This window comes from Anabas testudineus, chromosome 4 (assembly GCF_900324465.2).
Source record: "Anabas testudineus chromosome 4, fAnaTes1.2, whole genome shotgun sequence".
Lineage (NCBI taxonomy): Eukaryota > Metazoa > Chordata > Actinopteri > Anabantiformes > Anabantidae > Anabas > Anabas testudineus.
In genome coordinates this window covers 5613086-5635974 of record NC_046613.1, presented here as the reverse complement: position 1 = coordinate 5635974, position 22889 = coordinate 5613086, and the positions used below count along the sequence as shown (strand labels likewise).

General features: G+C 40.2%; 1 protein-coding gene across 1 annotated transcript; it reads right to left on the bottom strand.

The window, feature by feature from the left end:
• Positions 1-6201: 6201 nt before the first annotated feature.
• gabra5 (gamma-aminobutyric acid type A receptor subunit alpha5) lies at positions 6202-20052 on the bottom strand. The gene is made up of 5 exons (XM_026344168.1): positions 19968-20052; positions 12780-12923; positions 9449-9601; positions 8946-9157; positions 6202-8342 (listed from the first exon to the last, which is right to left on the bottom strand). The coding sequence occupies exons 1-5, from the start codon at positions 20023-20025 to the stop codon at positions 8052-8054; spliced, it is 858 nt and encodes a 285-aa protein (XP_026199953.1). The 5' UTR covers positions 20026-20052; the 3' UTR covers positions 6202-8051.
• Positions 20053-22889: the final 2837 nt, after the last annotated feature.

Below are 22889 nucleotides of genomic sequence, written 5' to 3'. Positions count from 1 at the left end.
GTTTGTCCCAGGGTGACAACAACTGGAGATGAGTGATGAGGGGACGGCGCGTATCTGTGTCTGGACACGATGGTCACAGCTGCTCGGTGCAGAACGAAAAGCTCCTCATAGTTTGTAATCCGACAGAAATATCAGTCATTGTTGGGAGCAGGCGTTTTTTAAAATCCTCCCTCACGGCGGTGTTGAGACGAAGGAGCAGCTTCTCACCTCGTCGGGCTGCAGTTGGAGCTTGGATTGCGGACACTGCTGGTCTTACGCAGGTGCGCACACTGTGGATGCGCCCACTGAAAGACCCCGATTCATCAGAAACTCCTCTGTGGGCAAGTCTGCGTCACTCCACTTTCTTAAGAACTACTTTGCAAATCTCACAAGAAAATGGTCCAGCAGCGCAAGAAAAGAGCGTTTGATTGTCAAACAAAGACTCTTGGGCAATATTATGAAGCCTATGATTCGTAAGTCGATAAGGAATTAACCTTAAAGTGGACAAACCTGAGCCAGTGCTTCTTTAAATGGTTATAGTTTAATGACTTGATCAATTTTATTTCATATTGTGATGCACCTGCAGTCTGAACACATGGGCTGTGGTCTCTTTGGATCTCTTATTAGCTGCCACACATTCACTTGAAAGCTTGAATATCAAAGTGCTGCTAATTTTCATGCAGTCTAATCCAGTATAAAGCTTCGTAGCAGTGTTTGCAATTGAAATCAACGCTCCTTGTAGTGTTGTGCTTATAGTCTAGCTTGAAGTGATGTCCACATTGACTTTGACATTTAAAAAGGAACTCTCAATCTCACACTCATAAATCAAGATAACGTTTAATTGTCAAAATCTGTGCAGTAAAAGTCAAGATGAGCAGATTTTTCATTACTAGAATGGGAAAGAATTGCTCCTACATTTCCCATAATGCAAAGTAACAGCACCTGCTCTGACAAACACCACACCTTATGTTTACATTACAGCCTTTACCATACATAAATCAGTTGCAATGTCCAACATCACTTTGACATCATCTGGATTTTTTTTTTTTTCAGATTTTCTTAATACTTCCTCTGAGTCTCCAAAGACACTATACACAACAGCTGTTTCCACACACTCAGTGGTAGGAAAAGTGGACTTCACTTTTAAAATGAGTGGTGTGCCCCTTTAAATAAAACTTACAGTGTGTTTAGAGTTGTGAATCAGAGAGAGTGTGTTTAAATGCAATACGTCTGGTGAAAATGACAAGAAATGACACAAATGGCCACATGTTGTATTTATCTGTCATCTTTATGAAGTGGTCACTTTCAGCAGCTCCTGTAACAAGGGTCAGTTCGAGGCTTTCTCCAGGGAACAATGCGACTGCCCCCTGTCTCCTCTGCCTCTCGTTTTAAATGAATGGACGACTCTGGCTGCGGAGCACTTGCGCACAAAGAATGACAAGGACAAGAGCAATTTCTCCGTCTGCCGGCCCCTTGTGTTCTCCCACTGACACATACAGAAGATTCTTGAAGGGTGGAAATTAACTGCTGCGATAAATAATCCCTTGATGACAGTCAGATTCCACCATATCTCTGCTTTATAGTTTCATTTTGTTCTGATGGTACCAAACGGTGTCTTTACAGCATCAAAAGGAAGACTAATAGCATGTCCTCCTGACAAAAACACAAATCCCTCCCTCCTGGAGAAAGGGGACACAGCCACAGGAGCTTCAAGAGACTCTGGCACCTGCTTCAATGCGTGTTCAATATGCTGTTCAGCAGACAGTGAGATCCCGTTGACATCGATGGAGTGTGTAGCTGACTGCTGCCATCCTCTGGTGGTTAAAAAGTGAAAAGCAGGCACCAGAGAGTGAACAGAGCACAAATTAGAAGCTTTGTGCTACAGGGTGTTAACTAGTGAGTGGTGTAGTGCTCACTGTAAAACATAAAACCTCAATGAACTTCAGGCTTTTTTATTTTTACATACAGTGTTTTGCATAAATGGTCCCTGGAAGGAAAAATCAACAACAAATATAATAAAAAAAAAATGTGAGTGTGCCTATATGAGATTACCTCTCTTTAACTGTTACCAGTTACCATTGATGATTGTTGAAGTGCAGTGTCACAGGCATACAGGCACAAGTTGTAGTAGTACAAGTACAACACAGTACTTCGATCTTTTAAGTGTTTTCTTGTGACCTTTCATGGCTTTAGGTTTGTCTTTATCAGCTGCGAATCACTGCATCCATATTACAGAGCTGCTCTGTAGGAGCACAACACTGTGGTGATAAGATCAAAGGTCACTAAAATAATGTGATAATATGCAAAGTTATATTTAAATATTTATATTTTTAAAAAATAATGACAAACAGAGATACTTTTAAGGGTGTCATCAATCCCTTCTGTCACCAAACCCAACATCCAGCACAGGCACAAGTTTGTTTGTTCATTGCACATAAAAATAAAAAGTGGAGGTGAAGATATATGCTGAAGAAACAAAGACCAAATTTTTATATACACTGTAACTGTTTTATTTTCAGGTAATGTCCTTTTTCTGTTTTAACCTCCCTTTTATGATGTTAGCATTGATGTAGTATCTTCTTTAACATTGTCAAATCTGTGCTCTCATTCTTTGTCTGGCACTTTAAAAGAGCTACATTCATTTCAAAAGGCTTTTATTGCCCACATTGCTCCTGCATTCTGGAAATCAAGGTCACCTAATGACATAATTAAATAACTTTTATGACACTTTTGTCAAATTAAGTAACTAGGTTCATTTTACTAAAATCATCAGAAGAACAGTTTGATCCTTCATGCAAAGATGAAGTTCCAGAGAAAGGGTATATTTACACTTCAATGCGTGGAAGAGCTCATTCATTTACATTTACATTTAGTCCTATGGCAGACGCTTTCATCCAAAGTGACTTACAAGTGTGGTACAAAGCAAAAAATCTAAGCCAAGGAGATCAACTTTAAAGTAAAGTGCTCTAGGAAGAGCTGTTTCAGTTTTGTGGGGTACAGTATAAGTGAAAGATTTTGTTTTTTAAGGTTACAAGTGCAGAGAAAGGTTCAGAAGAGTTCTGTTTTTAGCAAGTTTTTGTAAAATTGAAAGTGAGGCAGCTGAGCGTGCATAGGTGGGTAGGTCGTTCCACCATCGTGGAACCACAGAGCTGAAAAAGTTTGCCTGGGATCTTTTGAGGTGAGGTGAGGGGACCACAAGACATTTGCTTGCAGAAAGCAGTGGGTGAGAAGACTTGTGGACCAAGATGAGGGAGTTGAGGTAAGTTGGTGCCGTTTAGTTGACCACTTTGTAGACAAGGGTCAGAGCTTTGAACCTGATGTGGGCAGCAGTAGGAAGCCAGTGCAGAGATCTGAAAATTGGTGTTACATGTGTCCTTTTTGGCTGATCAAAAATGAGATGTGCTGCTGCATTTTGGATCATCTGGAGGAGTTTGATGGTGCATGCTGGTAACCCCATCAGTAAGACAGTGCAGTGCAGTCCAGACGAGATATGACCAGAGCCTGCACTGAGCTGTGTTGTATAGTTTGAAAGGTAGGGTCTGATCTTTGTGATGTTGAAAAGGGTAAATGTGTATGCTCTTGAGACAGAGGAGATGTGGTCGGCAAAGCTCAGCAAATCATTAATGATCACCCTCAGGTTTCTGGCAGACTTAGTTGGAACAATCACTGTAGACGGTGGAAAAGATAAGAAGAGCTGTCTGTTCTCGGCATAGCAATGATAGGAAAAGCCATGCGACTGGATGATGGACCCTAGGGATGGAGTATAGATGGACAAGAGTGGACCAAGAAATGAGCTCTTCTGGAGAGACAGTGAGAGTTAGAAACCTGCCCCAGTGATGTCCAAATCAGAAAGTGTAGAAAGTAGGATCTGTGGTTGACTGTGTCAAAGGCTGCAGATAGATCAAGTGGAATTAAGAAAGAAGATTGAGCCGCAGCCTAATGCGACCCAGAGGGATTCCACGACCTTCAGGAGTGCTGTTTCTTTGGAGTAACCACTATTAGAGCTGGGCTGTAAAGGAAGTCAGTCAGTTGAAAACTGTTCAACTTGGCCAGGAATGAAAGAAGAGAGACAGGAAGGGGTCAAGAGCTGGTTTCTTAAGGAGTGGGTGATTTGGGGCTGCTGAAATAAGAGATGTGTTAATAATTTGTGTAATGGCTGGGATTAGTGTGGATGCAGTTGTTTGAAGGAGACTGGAGGGGATCAAGAGAGCAGGTGGTAGGATGGTTTGAGAGGAGGAGGGTGGATGTATCATCCTCAGTCAGAGCAGAAAACAAGGAGAGAGATATGCTGTTAGATGAGGTTGGTGGGATGTCTCTGTTCAAAGAAGACAACTGGGATCTGATGACTGCCACCATATTAATAAAGAAGGTGATGAAGTCATCAGCATTGAGAGAGCTGGAGGTGGGAGCTGTTATGTGTGGTGCAGTTCCAGGTGGTTGCCAGCGCTGTGTGTTGGAGGAATGGGGACCAGTCCCAGGTCAAACTGGTTCAGAAGTGCAAGGACTTCAGCAGCTTGAGGTTTGTCCAGGTGAACGTTGAGATCCCCCAAGACCATGAGAGGAGTTCCATCTTCAGGGACGTGGGAGAGCAGCATTTCAAGCTCAATACAGAAGTTTCCCAGCAGGCCCGCTTGGTCGAGGGTATTCAGAGTGTTACAGTCCACATGTACGTGGACTGTAACTGGTGCAGTAATCCTGACAGTGTGATATTCCAATGACAAGACACTGCTGAGGGGGGCTCTGGGAAAAAGATTCCAGGTGCCACTGATGAGCAATCCTGCCCCACCCCCACGTCCTGATGGGCGAGGAGTGTAAGAAAAGGTGAAGATAGTGGAGAGTGCAGCTGGGGTGGTCATGTTCTGTGGAGTGATTCAGGTTTCTTTAAGTTCCCGCAGCTGAACAGCTGAGTGCGAATCAAAAGCTGAAATGAAGCTTCACAGAGCTAGAGAAAAAGAGGGGGGAGTGGAGGAGGTCTTCTTCAAGAGCAACAATTCTTTTGTTTTAATTGATTTCAACTTCTCAACAGAAGTGACTTCATTGAATTATGTCGGTTAAAGGAAATATGTTAAGTCAGGTGAACTTATGAGCTTGAAACATTTGCTTTTATCTGACATCATTAAATGATCTTGTTTCTGTTGACAAGCTCAAATCAATGAAGTCCAAGTTTCAGTGTGCTGACTGTTTCTGTGAGAGTGTTTGTGTTCAGGTCACTTCTTACTCCTCTAATCTCTGTACGTTTATGAAGCAGATAAAACCCTGACAGCCGCCCTGCTTCAAGCTCCAATACACAACTACTACTAACATAAGATTCAAAATCAATCCCCCCTGCTCTGCTGTGCTGCTTCAGGTAGTTGTTCTGTCGTAGAATTACAATACATGAGAATGATTAATGAATAAACACTGACTAACCAAGAACAAATAAGCTCTGAATACATTAGAAGGGCTCCAAAACCTTTCAAATCTCTGCACGGCCATCTTAATAAGTAGATTAAAAACAATATATATGCATGACATGTACAGCACATGTTTTGATTTAACATTTTTCAGCAGCAACCTGAAGCTTCCACTTTTTCTTTGGCTGCACAAGTATATGATGTGTAAAATGCGTAAAGGTCATGAAGCAAGGGCACTTTCTGCTAACATGGGAGCATGTTTTGATATAGCTGTGGTGCACAATGAGAGGACGGTGCTCTCCATCAACACATACTGTATCCCGTCTTCCCCCTCTAAAGCTATATACTATGATCGATGTCATTTTGCGGCATCAGTGACAGCTTAATTTGGTGTAGAGTATGGGCTCACTGAATGGAAAAAGCAACTTAAATGCAGCTAAATCCTTGACAAACAGATGTGAGCCAGATGTTACCGCCACAGAGACCCCCGGTGCACCAACTGCAGAGGCTGCATGATCTAGATGTGGACGTGCCTAATCAGAGGAGATGCAGCACACGCAGGCCGCTGTTCCATCAAGCAAGATTAAGTCAATGTTTTATCACGTCAGCTACACAAATATATCTAAATATGCACTGTAGATTTGCACACTGTCTGCTTTGAGTGCGTATTTATCTGGAATCTCACATGAGAGGCGACATTTATATAATGACACACAGTGTTAAGTGTTTCAGGTTTAATATAAGATACCATTCTAGTCACCCCAAAGGAAATTTTTGATTTAATTTTAAACTATCATTAAGACCACTAACGGCAGACAGATGGAATCAGTGAAGCTTTATTTAGAATCAGGTATGCATAACAATTAAAGAGAAAAACAAATGTAAGGTTTCAACAATGGCCCAGCCTTTTTCATTGTTAATCTGCACCAATGTAAAAAAAAAAAAAAATTGAATAAATAAAGAAGTACATTAAATACAGTCAGAGAGCACTGTGCTTCCAAAGAGTGAAGGGTGGAGCTAAAACCAATCAAAGTAAAGCTATATATCGAAAAAGAGTATTGCTAAAAGGATCAAATCAGGATGAAAAGACATCAACAAAATGAAGGTCGTTTAACCCTTAACAGAAGTCATTATTCATATGAGCATTATTTTATTGCTTCTGATATTTGCATGTAAAGAACAGCCTGTACCTAAAATTCACTGAATGTAATAATATAATACAAGTGGTGCACTCCATAAACACGTCGAATAAAGGCAAGCAACACAGGAGGCATAGAGTCACATGAGTAGATCGCAGTCAAATTGTTAGTTGTCTAACCACAGACACAAAATGCAGTTGTGGGAGAACTGCAACATTATCTCCGTTTAATTTAATTAGTGGATCCAGCCTGCACTAACAATCCTGCATACATAGAAAAATGTTGATGTTTTCTCATTCAGTTTTACTGTGATGCCTAATTTGACGTCATTCTCTCAAATTACTTGTTGGTTTGTATGTTTATTTGCTTTCTCTCGACAAGTAAAAGAGGACGGACACCACCGTCATGTCTCTATTCTAAATATGAAGCAGCAGGCAGTAGATGGTTAGTTTTAAAGTAATGGTCAAAAATTAATCTTGTCGTTGTGATTTTCAGTCTCTACCTATTAAGCGTAAGTCAATGTCTTAACCGCATCAGTTACTGGTACTTAACTTTATCAACAATAGTTTGAAGTGATCTGCAAAGCTTGTAGAAATAACAAACTTAACTAAAAAACCAAATGGTTTAAAGGAAAGCATCGTATATGCTGTCAAAATAACTAAAGCTCAAGCTATTCTCCTCAATTCCCCAATATCCAGTCAATGAAGCACTAGACTATAACACTGTGTTGCTGTATATGCGTAACATAGAAGCTAACCTTACTGGTTGAATGGTGCTTTTCTAACAGCAGGGCATATATACATGTTTCTTCAACTAGGACCATACGCACAGACATACAGGATTTCTGGAAACAGAAGCCGCCACCATCACTTTTAGCGTCACATCTGTCCTTGTTTCATTTCTACATAAAAAGAAAAATAACATCAGTGGAAAACTGTTCATTCTAGAAAAGTAGCAAAAGAAAAAGAAAAAGCAAAAAGCGTCAACTTCTGTAAAAGTAACTGTAGGCGATTTCAGTGCATTCATAATGAGTTATCGCACTCTGAAGGCAACACATTTAGCATGGCTATTCATCTGCTTTTAACAAGGAAGCAAAGTCCCATGCGCCTGAGCCCAGTCTTGCGTACCTGGACCTCCAGCCCATTTGTATAAAGTAAGAGTTACAAAGATAAAAGCCGACTTTGAGTATATTAACACAGTAAAAATGTTTTGCATAGCACTTGGCCTTGTTGCACCATCACCTACTGAGAAAATATAAATGCCAAATGCTAAAATTGAAAAAGATCAGAATTAGGCAGAAACTAATCAGTGACTGAGTTCTAAACGTTTTAACCTTTTTCAGGTTGTTCAACCTAGTTGTTCAAACTCAAGGCAAACATGGCAATATTTTCCTGAAGCGACAGACATGCAGTGTAATCCAATCATCTAAAAAACACATATATGATATAAGGACTAAGTGCTTGGCATTGTTTTTGATTGCGTTCCAGTTGTCAAATCCTGAAGTGCTTGTCGGGAGGATGGATGCCTCTCGTCGAGGAGCTCACACAGCTCCTTTGATCACTGGTTCCCTATTGAGATACGTGGCCCAGTACACCAAGTTGAAGGTCCCAAACAGTACTGGAAACACTATCCTGGACATCTTATCAATCTTACTCACACTGTTGTAAGTCTTTTTGGGGTCAGGGGCCTTAGGTTCAGAGGGTTTGAGCTGAACAGCTGTGCTATTTGAAATGGTGGAGATGGACGTATCCTTTGTAAGGTTGGCTGTGTAATTCACACCGGTTGAACAGGTGTTGTTGGGCTTTTTCGACAAAGCCAAAGGGTCTTTTTTCTGTGGACGGGTGAAACAAAAATAAATATGCATGGATTTAGTGTGACCAAAAACCTTTCATTTTCATAAAACATAATAAAACAGGTAGTAAATAACACAAACACAAGCAAACAAAACAAGAACAGTACAAAATGGCCAGTAAAGGCTGAAAGTGGTGTTCAGCGTCCTTGGGAAATAATCAAGTGGCACTGTGCCATAAAACTCGCAGCTGACCTGTGAATTTATTGATCCACATATTTTTCTTCTACATCTTGAGCAATTCATCTTTTGCTTTATTATTATGTGTGACATGGACTTTCTCATTCGACCTTATTTCCTCGCTTCCCACACTACCACTCTTCTACAATAAGCTAGTAAAAAAAACAACTGTATGGTTTCCCTCAGCTCTAAGGAGCTTTTAGAGTTCATTGTTTTGGTTTTGCTGCCTGCAGCCTCAAATGTCCACAGTAGACTACCTGCCAGCAAGTGTCAGCAAGACAATGTTTGTTTTAGGTAGACTTTTTGTAAAGCAGCCATGATATCCACAAACTACAAGCAAGCAACGAGCTCTAGTGTCTCCACAGCAGGGAAACACACAGATGAACAAATGCACACACACTGTACCTTGGGTTGTTGGGCCTCCATTGCCTTTTTTCCATCCCAAGCCCAGCTCCTCTTCGTGAAATAATTAACTGTGGCAAATTCAATGAGGGCAGAGAAAACAAAGGCATAGCAGACCGCAATGAACCAATCCATGGCGGTAGCGTAAGCCACTTTAGGAAGTGAGTTTCGAGCACTGATACTGAGAGTGGTCATGGTGAGCACTGTGGTCACACCTGGTGGTGGAGAAACACGGGTCAGTGTTACTCACTAAACTTAGTGCTCTGGTTTTATTTGGACAGATCAAGTCATATGGAACTCAGGACACAAATCAGAGCATTTTAAACAGAACAGCACGTTGAATGAAGGGTTTCATTCAAATTATTTTTCAGTATTTATAAATATTCATGTATTAGCTCATATTTAACATTTTAGATTGAGCTAGGCTGTATTTGTATAGTATGTAAAGTCATGTTAATGTAAAATAATTGGGCTCTCTTTAGGTTTCATGTGTGTTTCAAACTCACCGAAGACAGTTCGTGCTGGCACAGACTCTCGATTGAGCCAAAAAGAAACTTGTGACAGGATCACAGTCATGAAGCAAGGCATGTAGGTCTGGATGACAAAGTAGCCGATTTTCCTCTTCAGGTAAAAGTGAGCCATCATGACGGTGTACTGCCCTGGAGGAAACAGCACAACAGACAAAAAAAAAAAACAGTCAGCGTTTTAGTTTTAGACTAGACCAGTTTAAAACTGTTCTCTTTTTTCATCAGTGTGTTGTGGGTCATTGTGATGCACGATGAAGCTCCTGTCAGTTAGTTTTAATGCATGTTCACATACATTTGCAGCCATACAGTAGTTCTATAAACCTTTGAATTCATTCTGCTGCTACCACCATGAGTTACATTATCAATAAAGATGAGTGACCCTGTTCCAGAAACTGTCATGCGGCTCCACACTTCACAGGTGACCTTGTGTGGTTTGGATCATGAGCAGATTTGTTCTGTGTTTTCTTTCACAAAGTCTTGTTCTAATGTTGGATTGTGAAAACGTCACCCCCGATCTCTGTAACTGAGAGTGCACAGTGCTTCTGTCATCAACTATTGACCTGTTCTATGTATGTTACTCACTACACCAGTGGTTTCTTTCTTTTTCAGGACATTACAAACTGTTGTACTGGCCATGCCCAGTTATGCCCAAGTGATTTTGAGGCCCTGCTTCTTTCCCGTAGACAGCTCTGTGGTTTTCAGATTTATTTACTGATATACAACTTACTCAACTTTGAGATGTGTTCACTGAATTTCGATCATTTTTAAAAGACACACAGGGAGGAAAGTCTGTATCTATTCTTTATGTGAGAGTCAATATCAATAATAATAATAATATCTTAAAAAATGACCAAGGTTTGTGTTTTACAAAAACAACGTCACAGGCTTTTGTTTACAGTTCACCAAAACTGTTAAATTACTGTACGTGTTTAGTTAAGACTTAGTAGTATGAAGAATATGTACTTGATTTTTTATCTTTGTAATTCAATACAAGGTAACCAGGCTGCTAGACACTGATGCTGGGGTTTGCAAACTGCATGTATGTGATTTTCAAATACTGAACTTCATGAACAATAAAAGTAAGTCTCTGTCTGAAGGTGTGGCAAACTCTCTATTTACTGCCAGCAACAGTAAAATCACAAGATCACTGTAAATTCACCTGTGTTAATTTAACAGTGGCACAGCGGATGAAGACGTTGAAGCGGAGAAGACGCTAATGTCCTTTCTGTGACAACAGTGGGCAAAATAACTTATTGGAATTTAATATTTAAACTTATTGGGTTTTGAAGAGTGTCCTCCTCAAAGTCTTTCCTGATATTCTAATGTTGTTTCTACTTGCTGTGATGAAGGACCTCTGTCTTAGTGTATTATTTTCATTTGGTGGTGTCCATCACTGCCTAATACTGTGGTGTGGCGTGTGGGAGAAGCCCTCAGGAGCCGTAACTGAGATTAGGGGCTCTCCAAATAAACTTTACACTTCAACCACCAGGACAGACTTCACTATATGTGAAAATGTTATTGAAAAACAGGAAATCATCGGATCCTGTTAACTGACTGAAGATTGCATTTGAAGGATTTTTTTTTTTCTCAAAAATCCTGTCGAGCCATGGAGTCTGATAAACTATAGAAAATCCACAGATGACTGCTGCTTTCTCCTGGCAAAATCGGATTTTTCTGTCCCACTAATCCCTTGTCACAATCTGCATCCTGTATATCTCTGTCAGGCTCTCTCGCTCTTGCTCTGTCTCGCTCTCTCTCTCTCTTTCTAATGTGTGTGAGTGTAGGTAACAGACAGTCCGTCCCATTCTGTCAGACCAGGCCACAGCTGATCGGGGACATACATCTCTTGCCTTGCCTGTGCTCGAGCACTAAAACAGACCTGGAGCAGCAGATGATTACGAGCAGGTGCCCAAATGAGTGCAGCGGAGGGGGGTTCAGAGGGACTGGAAGAAAGGTTTGAATGGTGTGTGTGATGAATCAACAAGCATCATGCCCTCAATGAGAAGGACACCTGGAATGCCTTCGCTCCAAAGACTACTAGCCAGCAGCCCTGCTCTGTGGTGGCACGACCGGCCGAACCTCACTCTCATCTGATGACCTGCTGGGCTGGGAAGTGGATGGAAATCTCCAAGGTGTGAAAAAATGCGACTGTGGTGGATTTTACTGTTTGGATTTTGGAGGGTCTGTGGGGAACTGCCGTTCATAGCAGAGAACAACGCAGCTATGTTGGTCAACTGGTAAGTACCCATCAACAGCGTCCGTTGAGCTTTGCTACTAAAGCTATTGGTGTGTCTAACGTACTGAAATTACAAGTGTTCCCTGTCATCAGATCAATTCCTCAGTCTCTATATTTATCCTCTTTGGCTTAACCTGGGAGGTCAAAGGTCATGCCTGACCCGTGTGAGCACTTTGCTGAGCTATTCATGGCTTGTTAAAGAGGGTTAGTACCTCAGATTAGCAATGTTAACTAAGGCCATGCTGGCTCCGTGTGTCTTTCCTTTTAGTTGATCAGAGCAGAGGTGCAGTTTGAAAGAGTTACACATATAAACCATGTGGGTTAATCTCAACTAGTCCGAGTCTGGATCTTCCCGAGTGAGAACACTTGGATTTCCTCCTGTTCTATAAAAAGCATCACGGCATTACTGTAACTGTAAATGTTTTGTGTACATACTGTACTACTGTACATCATCCAGGGTAAACAGCATCTTTCTCTGGCAGGATAAAGCAGCTATCTCCACAGCTACAGGAACACCTCCCCTGTGATAAACTCAATACCAACAAGCAGCAGAAATGTATTATCATACTTCTTTACATAACGGAATTAAGCAGATGCCGCTCAGGCCCCCCCACGTGTCTCTGCCGCAGCAGCCAATCCCTGAGCTGTAACGTCACTGAGTAAAGCACAGCTGATGGGCCTGCACACGGATTAACCCTACAGACCCTGTGGCTCAGACCACAGATAAGTGATTTTTTTTTATTTGCCCACCCTCTCTCCTCTCTTGGCAGCCCCAGAGACAGCTGGCTATGTGTGGGAGGTTTTCTCAAATCCTTGTGATTCATTCATTGTCTCTATCCAGCTTGATTTGAAAACATTTTCTTGTCACAACAACATCTTTGGATGGCGCACACTGTAATAACACAGAGCTCAATAGTAGGTGGATGCGGGGGCTTAGTGTCACTGCTCCTACCTGAAGCCACTGGAGTGCATGCAACTGGTGCTGTGAGGGAGGAAGGAACCCCAATTTGAGCTAAGATGTAAAAGGGCAATCTGTGGCCAGGTCGTCAAGTGGCTTTTTACTCTTTCCTTTACCTCGACTGGTGTAGATGTCCTCTGTGCCCGCGGTCTGACCAATTAAATGATACTGATTGAGCCGAGAACCTTCCTCTGCCACCACCACCGACTTGGCTGCTCCCTGAGTCCATGTGTAGACCACCTCTGAAACTGGATATGCATCTAAAGAGAGAGATACAAATACAGATGAATACAGATTAATTATTTATTACAGCACAGTAAAACCCTTCAGTCTAAGTTACTACAATACAGGTTCATTAAACAACAACACAATGCAAAACAAAATACAGAGGAAAAATAGACAAGGCCCTCGTCCCACATTTTCTCATTCTGATAGAGATCCTACTTTTGTACTTAGATCAACAGACATTTGTAGAATATAAGAACCTAGTTGCGTGGAACCATGATAATTAAGCCTCTAATTACAATCCTGATACATTGTGGGTTTTTACAGCTGTTTACATCATTTGCACATGTTTAGAAGATGCTTTTCTTTGTCATATAGGATCATATCAAAATGATGAATATGAAATAATGTCCACATGCAATCTAAAGGCATTATATTTGACTTGTGCAAGGTTTATTCTCAACCCTGTGGACATACATTTATACAGTACCTGTAACAAATAGTGTAAATGCAAAATTCTCTTGTTGTGGTTCTCAGAGCTTTCAATTCTAAGTATCTGTCAAATACTTGTGCACCATGCATTTAAACATTTACAACAAATTTTTGCTAGGAATTAGTTTTGTGTCATGAGAGATTCACAGAACTGCATTGCCCGTCTTACCAACAACTGATCTGTTTGATAAGATCATTTAGCCACTGATTCAGTGTGTGCTGAGTGATTATGTCTCTAATTTGTGAATCAAGTATCATCAACTGAACAATAACAATTGTAATCATGGTCTCTAACAAAAGATGATAGAAGCAAAAGTGGATCAAGCAGTGTTGGTCTAATTGCTGGCTGATTATATTCAGCATTCTCCAACAAGACACTGAACTCCACATTAATCCTGATTTTTGTAGGGAAGAAACTATGAGTCAGTTCGTGCAGAATTCATGCACAAAATAAAAACAGAGCTTGTGCACTACTAGTCAAAAGTTTTAACTAACAATGAATTACTATGTTTTTCCTGTAAAGATCCCCCAGCTGGGTTACCCTCGTTGCTAAAAGACTTTCTGATAAAATGAATAAACATGCATTAGCAAATACAGCGTGCAATACAGATGTTTGCAGATTATAGGCCTGTTGGATGTTAGAAAATCTTTGCTTTTAAAACATGATAATCACTATGTGAGTCCCAACTTCTGACTGGTGGTTCATGAACCTGAAAATGTACACAGACAGATCTATATTATTAAATAATAATAGGAGCAGCAGCTGGAAAACCACAAAAATCATGCCCTTTACCCTCAGAGCATGTTTGCGATATTATTGTCATGTTCACCACGAGCTTTTGTTGTTACTTCCCTACAAGCAAAGATGAGTTTGATAAATGACATGTTACGTGAATAGAGTTATGTAAGAGGTTTGTTTTTAGTCATGTCTTGTTTATAGGTGCACATACTCTCTGAACTGACTATACTTTGATCAGAAAAAGCTTCACCCATAAGCAGATAAACTCAGTTTTTCCTCATCCTTTTGTCCTTCCCCCACTGTCTGACAAGACACTTCATTTATCTTACCGTAGAGTGTGTCGCAACAGACAGAAGCATAAGCTGCTGTTTCAGTTGCCTGTACATGTTAAAACAGCTTCCTGAATCAACACCAGTCTAAATTACACGCGATTACTTTGGCGTCACTGTTAAGAACTGCTGGATCTGATGCAATCAGCATGAGCATCTCACGCAGTTGTGTGAATGTTCACAGACAATTACTCGAAGTTTGTCCATTTAGCTTTGGAGTTAATATTTTAGTCAAGACTTTTCCACCCATCCATCATGAAGCACACCTTAAAGTGGCCATACTATGTTTAATGTCTCTTTATGGAACAGCTCCTCTGGCATTGAAACTAACACAGCTTGTTTGAGCCCACCTTACCTCCATTCAATTCTGATTGGCCAGCTTGTGCAAGACTACCTGTGGGTCCAACTATGCCCACCTGGAACAACACCAACATGCAACAACCTAGCTGAAATACAGGGAAAGTAGTGAGAACAGGTTGTTGGTGGCCTAACTGTATCCATTGCTGTATTATGGTTTGATCTTTGAGGCAAGTAAACAAAAAGCAAACCAGGCTGAAACTCTCATTTGTTTGACAGTGCAGTGTCCAATCTAACTGTTTTGCATTAATCCAGCAACTGTGGTGACTTCACAGCAATTTAGACTGACCTCAGTCAACTGGCCAGTGGATTAGTGTCTCAAAGACTCCGCATTGTCTCAGAAAAGTCTTTGTAGGACTATGTTAAACAAACTATGCTAACAGCCAGATGTCTTTGAACTGGTTTCTGTAGATTCAGTTCAGTGGACTGACGAAATACAAATGCTATAAGAAAAACTTTAACTCTAACTTACCTGAAAGGTTTTTGCTATGTTGTTATGTGGGAAAGTCACTGCTTCTGGTTCTACATAGTCTTTTAAACATACTCTAGACATAGACTCTTTAACTCTATACCATGCTGTATTACCTGGCTCCTGACTCCAGGCTCATATTTAGTAAACAGGAATATCAAAGATTGCAGATTTGGGTCCACATGTGTTAGCTGGAATAGCTAGACACCAATAATAAACTTTCTAATAGGACAAAATATTCCATGTCTGTGTGAAAATGATCCTTATGTTCCTGTGATTATAAGACAATAGAGCATGAGACTGTGTTCCTGCATTACATTTTAAATTTAATCAGAGTTACAGTACTTTGATGCACTCATTTACATTCAACCAATACAAAAGGAAGGGGAAATAAGATAAATCTGTTGCAAACATCCCAGACTGTAACTAACTTCCTGTGTCTTTAGAAGAGACTGTGGCATCTTCAGTCCTTATAGAGAGTTATAATGGAAATTATATTGTGACCAATTCTTATGGTCACTTATCTTCTATCATTCTATTTGCTCAGTTTTTGTCTAAAATTGTGGAATTGTTTTCTAAAATGTGACTAAATGTGTTGTTTCTATCTCGAGCCGAGATCTTCCAAGTTTTGCAGGTGCATGTGTTGGTCGGCCTGCACCCAGCTCGACTCTGCGATCTGTTGATACAGTGACACGTTGTAACTGTGCAGTGAACTGGAAATACTCTTCTCATAGTAGGGACAGTCCGTGATTTCAAGTAACTCTTGCGGTTAAATACTATTATTTGCAGACAGGGCGACCTTACTGTAAGTCAGCACTTGCACCGACTGCCATTAGAAGGCAAACTGAACCGTGAAGACGTTATTAGTACGAGGTTGTTGTGGGCATGTGTGAATCTGCAATTTGTAGTTTCCTCCTGCTGTGTTGTGCTTTCTTTCATTCCTCCACACAACATTTCTAAATGAATAGTAAAAGCTGTCTTTGCTCCAGCTGTTGAGAATGATATCAAATATTTTACATTCCCACCCCTCAAGTACATTCTCATCAACAGTGTTCTCCCCACAGTATTCAGGTGCAAATGAGCAAGAAAATAAAATTAACACTCAAGCAGCGCTGCTAACAGCAAACACAGCAATCTGATGTGTTGTCAGGTAGATACCCTCGTGTAACTCTTAACTATTTACATCAAGGAAAATGCAAAATGATGCTAAAGTTAGATGTTTGCAGAGATCAATGTTATTTATACATTTACATACAGTGTATCTGTACATATATACTGTGAATCGTGTGGTACTATAAGCGCTCGCTGTGGTGCTAGGTATGGAGACTCGTTACAGTTTTGTAAGAAGTTATAAAATTCCAAGCTGAGTGTAAAGCAGAGGCCGTGCATTGAGCCTGACGTATTCGGTACATGCATTGGCTGCAAGTGTTAATGCTTTCAGAGAAAGTACTTGAAGAATTTCTCTTAGTGTCTGTAACTGTAACTGTGTATGTGTGTAATCAGAGGCGTACTCTATGTTACTCTACATTGTTGTGTTTGCACTAGATAATCTCAAGGATACATTTCATCAGATGATTTGCGAGTTCAACCACACTCACTTGTTTCCATGGTGATGAAATCAGTTGAGACCATCACCATAGGAACTAAAAGTGCATAAAAGACGTACTCCTGTTGCTTTTGAAGGAAAACGGATCAGATTCCCCTACTCTGTGTGTTCCTGCAGGTGCCTACCCACGACTGTCTCTGAGCTTCAAGCTGAAGCGAAACATCGGATACTTCATCCTGCAGACGTACATGCCCTCCATCCTCATCACCATCCTTTCCTGGGTGTCGTTCTGGATAAATTATGATGCCTCGGCTGCCAGAGTTGCATTAGGTATGATGTGTCCCATAAAGTACAGATGGACTTGATAGACCAGTACAGTAGTTTCACCTTCAGACAGATGTCTGTGTATTGTAGTCTGGACCTGGAGACCGACCTTTCCCCCCAAAGTCTGATTGATACGATCAAATCAATGTGAATTGATGGTAAAGGGATATTCTGTATATAAATATAAAAACTCCTGAAAGGTTTTCTAAATTTGTCAGTCTCAGCCTCGTGGTGATAAGGATTTCATACAGCACCAAATGTGACTGTATTGTTACATGGGATACATTTGTGATGTCCTCTCTTCCCTCTCAGGGATGCTGTACAGTGGATGGGTCCTTTGTTCCGCTGTTAAATGTACTGTCCTGTGAAGTGAGAAAATACAAATATAAAGTGGACGAGGCCTTAAAAATAGTTTATGTTTTCTAAAACAGGGTTAAAATAAATAAATAAATAAATAAATAGGGTTAATAATCAGAGAATTACACAAAGTTTGACTGATTCTACGAGTGAGGAAATTTTTAGCATGGTTTTCTAGTCAAGAACAGTGATTTTTTAACACAACCTGTAACACCTGTAAATGCTTAGAGAGGAGTACAGAAGATGTGTGATCATCACTTCTTAACCTGTCCATTTACTTTGTACTGATATCAGCTCAGAGGCTGCTGTAAACTGTGCACTAGCTTTTCTCCATCATTAAGTGAACATTAACATATGGACTGACCAAAATATTTTACCAAATATTTGCATAAATCTGAACATGGGACACACTTTAATAAGCATTAGGGTGTGTTTCTGTTTTCCATTTCAGATTATTTGCAAGTATGTGAGGCTATTATTTCAGCTATGAACGGGTGAACTGCAAGAAACACAATTTCAAAATCAGCATTTTATTGCAATACAAAACAAGATATAACTAGCCGCACACAAAACTTTACAAATCCTACAAAGAGACCAATAAGCTGCAGCCTGTTGTGTTCTTACAGCTGATATGAATTCTGCCATGTTCTACTTGTTAGGATGGATGAAAGACGTGAAACCAAAGGACAGGAATACATCATAACATGCATTTGCTCGTATTTTCTCTTTGAATTTATAGAAATACTGCAGTTGGATATTTTAGAAAATGTACGAATTCCTTTTTCTTATTGAAAATTAGATAAGAAGACTAATGCCAGTTTCCACAATCAGCAGACTGTACGTTGGATAGGTTGGAACAAAGACTGGAAATTGAGTAAAGCAGTTCCCTGGCTAGAAAATATAAAACATAAAACCACAACATAATGTTTTTACATGTCTGCCTTTGTGAACACAAAGTTACTGTCTACATACAGAAGAGAGCTTCAAAAGTGCTGACAGAGCTGGACGTGGACTAGCTGTTGGTTTCCTCCGAAGTCCAGTTTTAAAAGTACCACCTCCCATGTTCAGCCCATGAGAGGTGATTAACACAGGTCTACTGTCACTTGAGCTCATGGGTGCTGGCTGTCCAGTAGGTCAAAGGATTAGTTAGTGTTAACAGAGTCAAAGAACACAGGATATACTGTTCTCCTATGGGAAGTGTTTCTACTGTCACCTCAGGTCATCAAAGTGCCAGAGTACCAAGTTTATTTTGAACACTGTGCTCAGTCACCTGAGCTGATTGTTGTAGTTAGTTATAGGTCTTAGTTTGTCAAAGTTTTTGTTAAGTAAAAGCAAAGATTTCCATTTAAATATAGTTTGTACGGTTATAAAATATGAATGTGTTGTTTGTTGTTTGTTTGAGATGAGTGGTGAGCTGCTGCATACAACTGTGATTGCAGGGTTAAATACTGTAACTGTACTGAACAGCAGCATCTCAGAGTAACTGGTATCTCAGTTTCTCTACTGGATACTAGAGCTCTGTGTTTAACCTCTGTATAATCGGTTCATGCTCATTTGAACTTTCTCGGCTGCCTGATAAGTTAATAGACATCACGCAGCATGGCGTCAAGTATACAAGTCATTGTAGCTACATTTGGTTGCTCTGATTATCTCCATCCCTGGGCTCAGCTGGAGGTCGAGGTGACCGAAGCAGGTATTTAAATGCCATGACGCCGAGCATGCAGCAAGCACAGCACTGCCTCCGAGCCCAGAGAATGCTGAGGTCTGAGATAACCGTCCATATGTCAGCGTCAGGGAAGACCTCAAATGCTAATCTTAAGCTTACAAGACAGGAGCTCCCCAGATATTTTTATACCACTGACGCTGTGTGCACCAACCTAACTAGCTTAGACGTCACCAGGAGGAATGGGCACAAGCCAGAAGGGTGGTTTAGCTGCGCATGTATGTGCTGTAGGACTGGACATTTAAAGGTTATCTTACGGGTACTGTATATGCGGGTTTTGTGTGTGTGAGTTTGTGCCACTAGCTGCTTCCATTGTGTGTGTTTCAGATAATTCCCATTTAGTATTAAGTATGGAGCTGAGGCAGTGAAGGATGCAGGAGAGCAGCCCTGACATATTGATTAATGGCTTAATCAGGAGCAGTGTGTCAGTGTCTTCATGGGTACCTCCTGCATCGCAACAAAAACAGCTTTGCACCTGAGGGACATGGGCTGTCAAACACACTGATGTACAGCCATGGCTATGTCCCCTGGATGAATAAAGCCACTCATGCTGTGACAAAACTACACGCCACTTTTCTCTCCGGTGACCGAATGTGTTTTTAAAAAGATTTGGAGATACATTTATTCATGTGTCGCCGATGTCTAGGTTGCTGACATGAAACATTTACACTGTACCTTTTCCTGCATTATTTAATACCGTTATGGAACATTGTTCATATTTGCTCACAGGCATGTTTACTCACAGCTTCCAAATTTAAGGGGGCAGGCATGGGCATCCATTGGAAAATCCTCCAGTTGCATGGGGCATTCTGCTGATATAGTCAATCTGAAAGAAATTCACAGTAAAAGAAAATAAACTGTGCAATCATCATCATCAACATTATGATCACAGCTCTCCCATATTAACATTTCCCTTTATTAGTTTCATTTGGGTTGTGTCTAATTTTGGATATTGGCCATTAACCAATGAAAACCAGAGTTTGTCTTCATTAGTGTATCTCAGGTAGTTAACAGCAGCGTAAAATGTAATTTTCCCAACAAAGAACAGTGAACAACTGAGCTACCAGAGGGACCTATCACGGCATCTATTTAGAAAGAATGATGTTACTGTGTGTACAAAGGTGAGCCTGAGAATTATATTACAGAAAACAAGTGAGGATTATTCCATGGAGTAAGGCTGCCACCTGTCTGTGGAGCTGCAGCATAAAGCAGAAACAAAGCTTTACTGGATTCTAGTGGAGCTCATCCAGTGGCTCTAATGTGCTAAAAATATTTCACTACAGGGAGATGGTAACCCTTATCCGGTACCACCCTCTGCTGGCCACTTTTAGTCACAGCAGCAGAAATCAGTAAATAGGAACGCTCTAACTAAATGTTATTATGTAATACTAGGTAGTACTTTTACTTTACATGAGTATTTCAAGTTTATTTACTGACAATTATAACATTACATAGATTAAAAGCTACCCAGTAGTGCATATGAAGAAGCTTCACATTGATGTGATGTATCATGTCAGTCCATAAATAATAAGGAACAGTAACATAGAAACATTGTTTATTTATTATAGTCATACTATACTTTCCTATAGAGGACAGAAAATTATAATACTAAGGATCTTATGTGTATGTCTGCTATTGATGAATACCTCGAACTACAGTATGTAATGGTAATGCAAAGCCTACCTGAAATTTCAGTGGGCTACAGAAATGGTATTTCAGAATGTTAAATTAAATCTCCTGTCTCAGCTGTTTTAGTTAAAATGTGCATCAACATACAGTCTCCTTTGATACATAAATACTAAGAAAAAATACAAAGTCTAGAATTAATCAGCTTTAATAATTAGTCAGAAACTAACTGAACTGATTCATTATCTAAACCAACTGGAGCTGATCCCAGCTATCAACGTGGGTCACCAGTATATCACAGTAACTGCAACTAGTCTAAATGTATTTTTCTTAAATTGTAATACTACTAATAACATGTAGGTAATCAGCAAGTTACATAGTTTAAATATTATATCTCCATCGTTTTTGTGAGCATGACTAATATCCACAAGGAGACTTTTCAGCAAATGGACAGCACTGAAAGACTTTCATTTGTCAAATATATAGGGCACCGGCTCCTTAATAAATCACAATTACCAATGAAGACAGTGCAGACTAGCACATGAACATGCTGCCATCCATGGTATTTTACACACACGTGTGCATGTTACAGCACGTTTTAGATTACCAGTACATTACTGTGATCTGTGCTGACTATGAGAAATGCTGCATGGCATGCACTGCTTGGAGTGAAACTCTCTTTCCTATGAGAGATATTTTCAAGGAACACTAGCTAGGGCACTACACACCACTTGTTCTCTGAACGACCAGTGTAGGAGAGTAATGCATGCATAAAATGTTTCTCTAATAACCTTGTTCCCAGAACCCAGTTGATGGTGCACATTGTCGAAAGAGCTACCACGCTGCTGTTTGTCTGGATAGTTGCTGAGTCTGTTCATTTTTTATAAGCTACCTGAGCTGTAAACCATATAGTAGAGCTTTTATTTTTTTACTTTCTACCTTTTAACTGTGAAAAATCAGGTTTGCTGGAAGTAAAAATGACTCATGCTTAGACCTTGACAGAAAGATGCCGTGTTCTCTGTTAATGACTTAATAGCAGTCTTCTGAGTTTGCTTTCATTTTAGAGATTGAGCTGTGGCAAACTATTTCATTACTGTAATGCCACATAAATTCAATTTAAGTTGTAATTGCAGAAACTTTCAAAGAGACTTTTGTTAACATAGAAAGCTGGACGTATCACACAGTCATACAGACCTGTCGGCGACAATATGAAAAGTAAAGCCCACATACAGTGGCAAGAAAAAGTATGTGAACCTTTTGGAATTTCATGGTTTTCTTTATTGAGAACAACCATAAAGACCTCAGAAATTCTTCTTGTATCGTAGCACAACTACACATGGAATGACCAAAGAATGAACACTAAACATTTAATCACTTTTCACTTTACTTGTTACCAACAAATGATATGCATCAATAAACTTCCTGTTACATTAGCAACGTAATTTATGTTATTTGATAATTGACATGTGGTTTGACGTGATGTTTATGTTTAGAAGTCGGTGTCATGTTACATCCCCATTTAAAGAGGCCATATTATTAAATTATTAAAGCAGCATAAACAAACCGTAACTTTACAATATCACACAGTTTTAAGATTACCAAAGGGGTTGTTACTTTTTAGGAGTGACTAACCATACATCTACAGTGCTGCTGAAGTATTCACACCATAGTAACTCTAATTGTTTCGGTTTATCTTCCAGGGATCACCACTGTCCTGACCATGACAACCATCAACACCCATTTGAGAGAGACTCTGCCCAAGATCCCCTACGTTAAAGCTATAGACATGTACCTGATGGGCTGCTTCGTCTTTGTCTTCCTGGCTTTGCTGGAATATGCCTTTGTCAACTACATCTTCTTTGGAAGAGGCCCTCAAATGCAGAAGAAACTGGCTGAGAGGGCACAGAAGGCAAATAATGACCCCAATAGATTTGACAGGCCCAAGGTGAGAAAAAAGTAGCGCTGATGATTTTGCCTAGATTAGCAGGGAGGTTCGGAACAATGACTCTTGGTTTAAATGAATTAAGCCAGTATTTCTT

Excerpts from the sequence above, each read along its gene's own strand:
- gabra5 (XM_026344168.1), bottom strand. The coding sequence starts at position 20,025 with ATGCAACTGGAGGATTTTCCAATGGATGCCCATGCCTGCCCCCTTAAA. Across the intron at positions 9,602-12,779 it reads GGACATCTACACCAGTCGAG|GGCAGTACACCGTCATGATG; the intron begins GTAAAGGAAAGA and ends TGTTTCCTCCAG. Across the intron at positions 9,158-9,448 it reads GCCAGCACGAACTGTCTTCG|GTGTGACCACAGTGCTCACC; the intron begins GTGAGTTTGAAA and ends CTCCACCACCAG.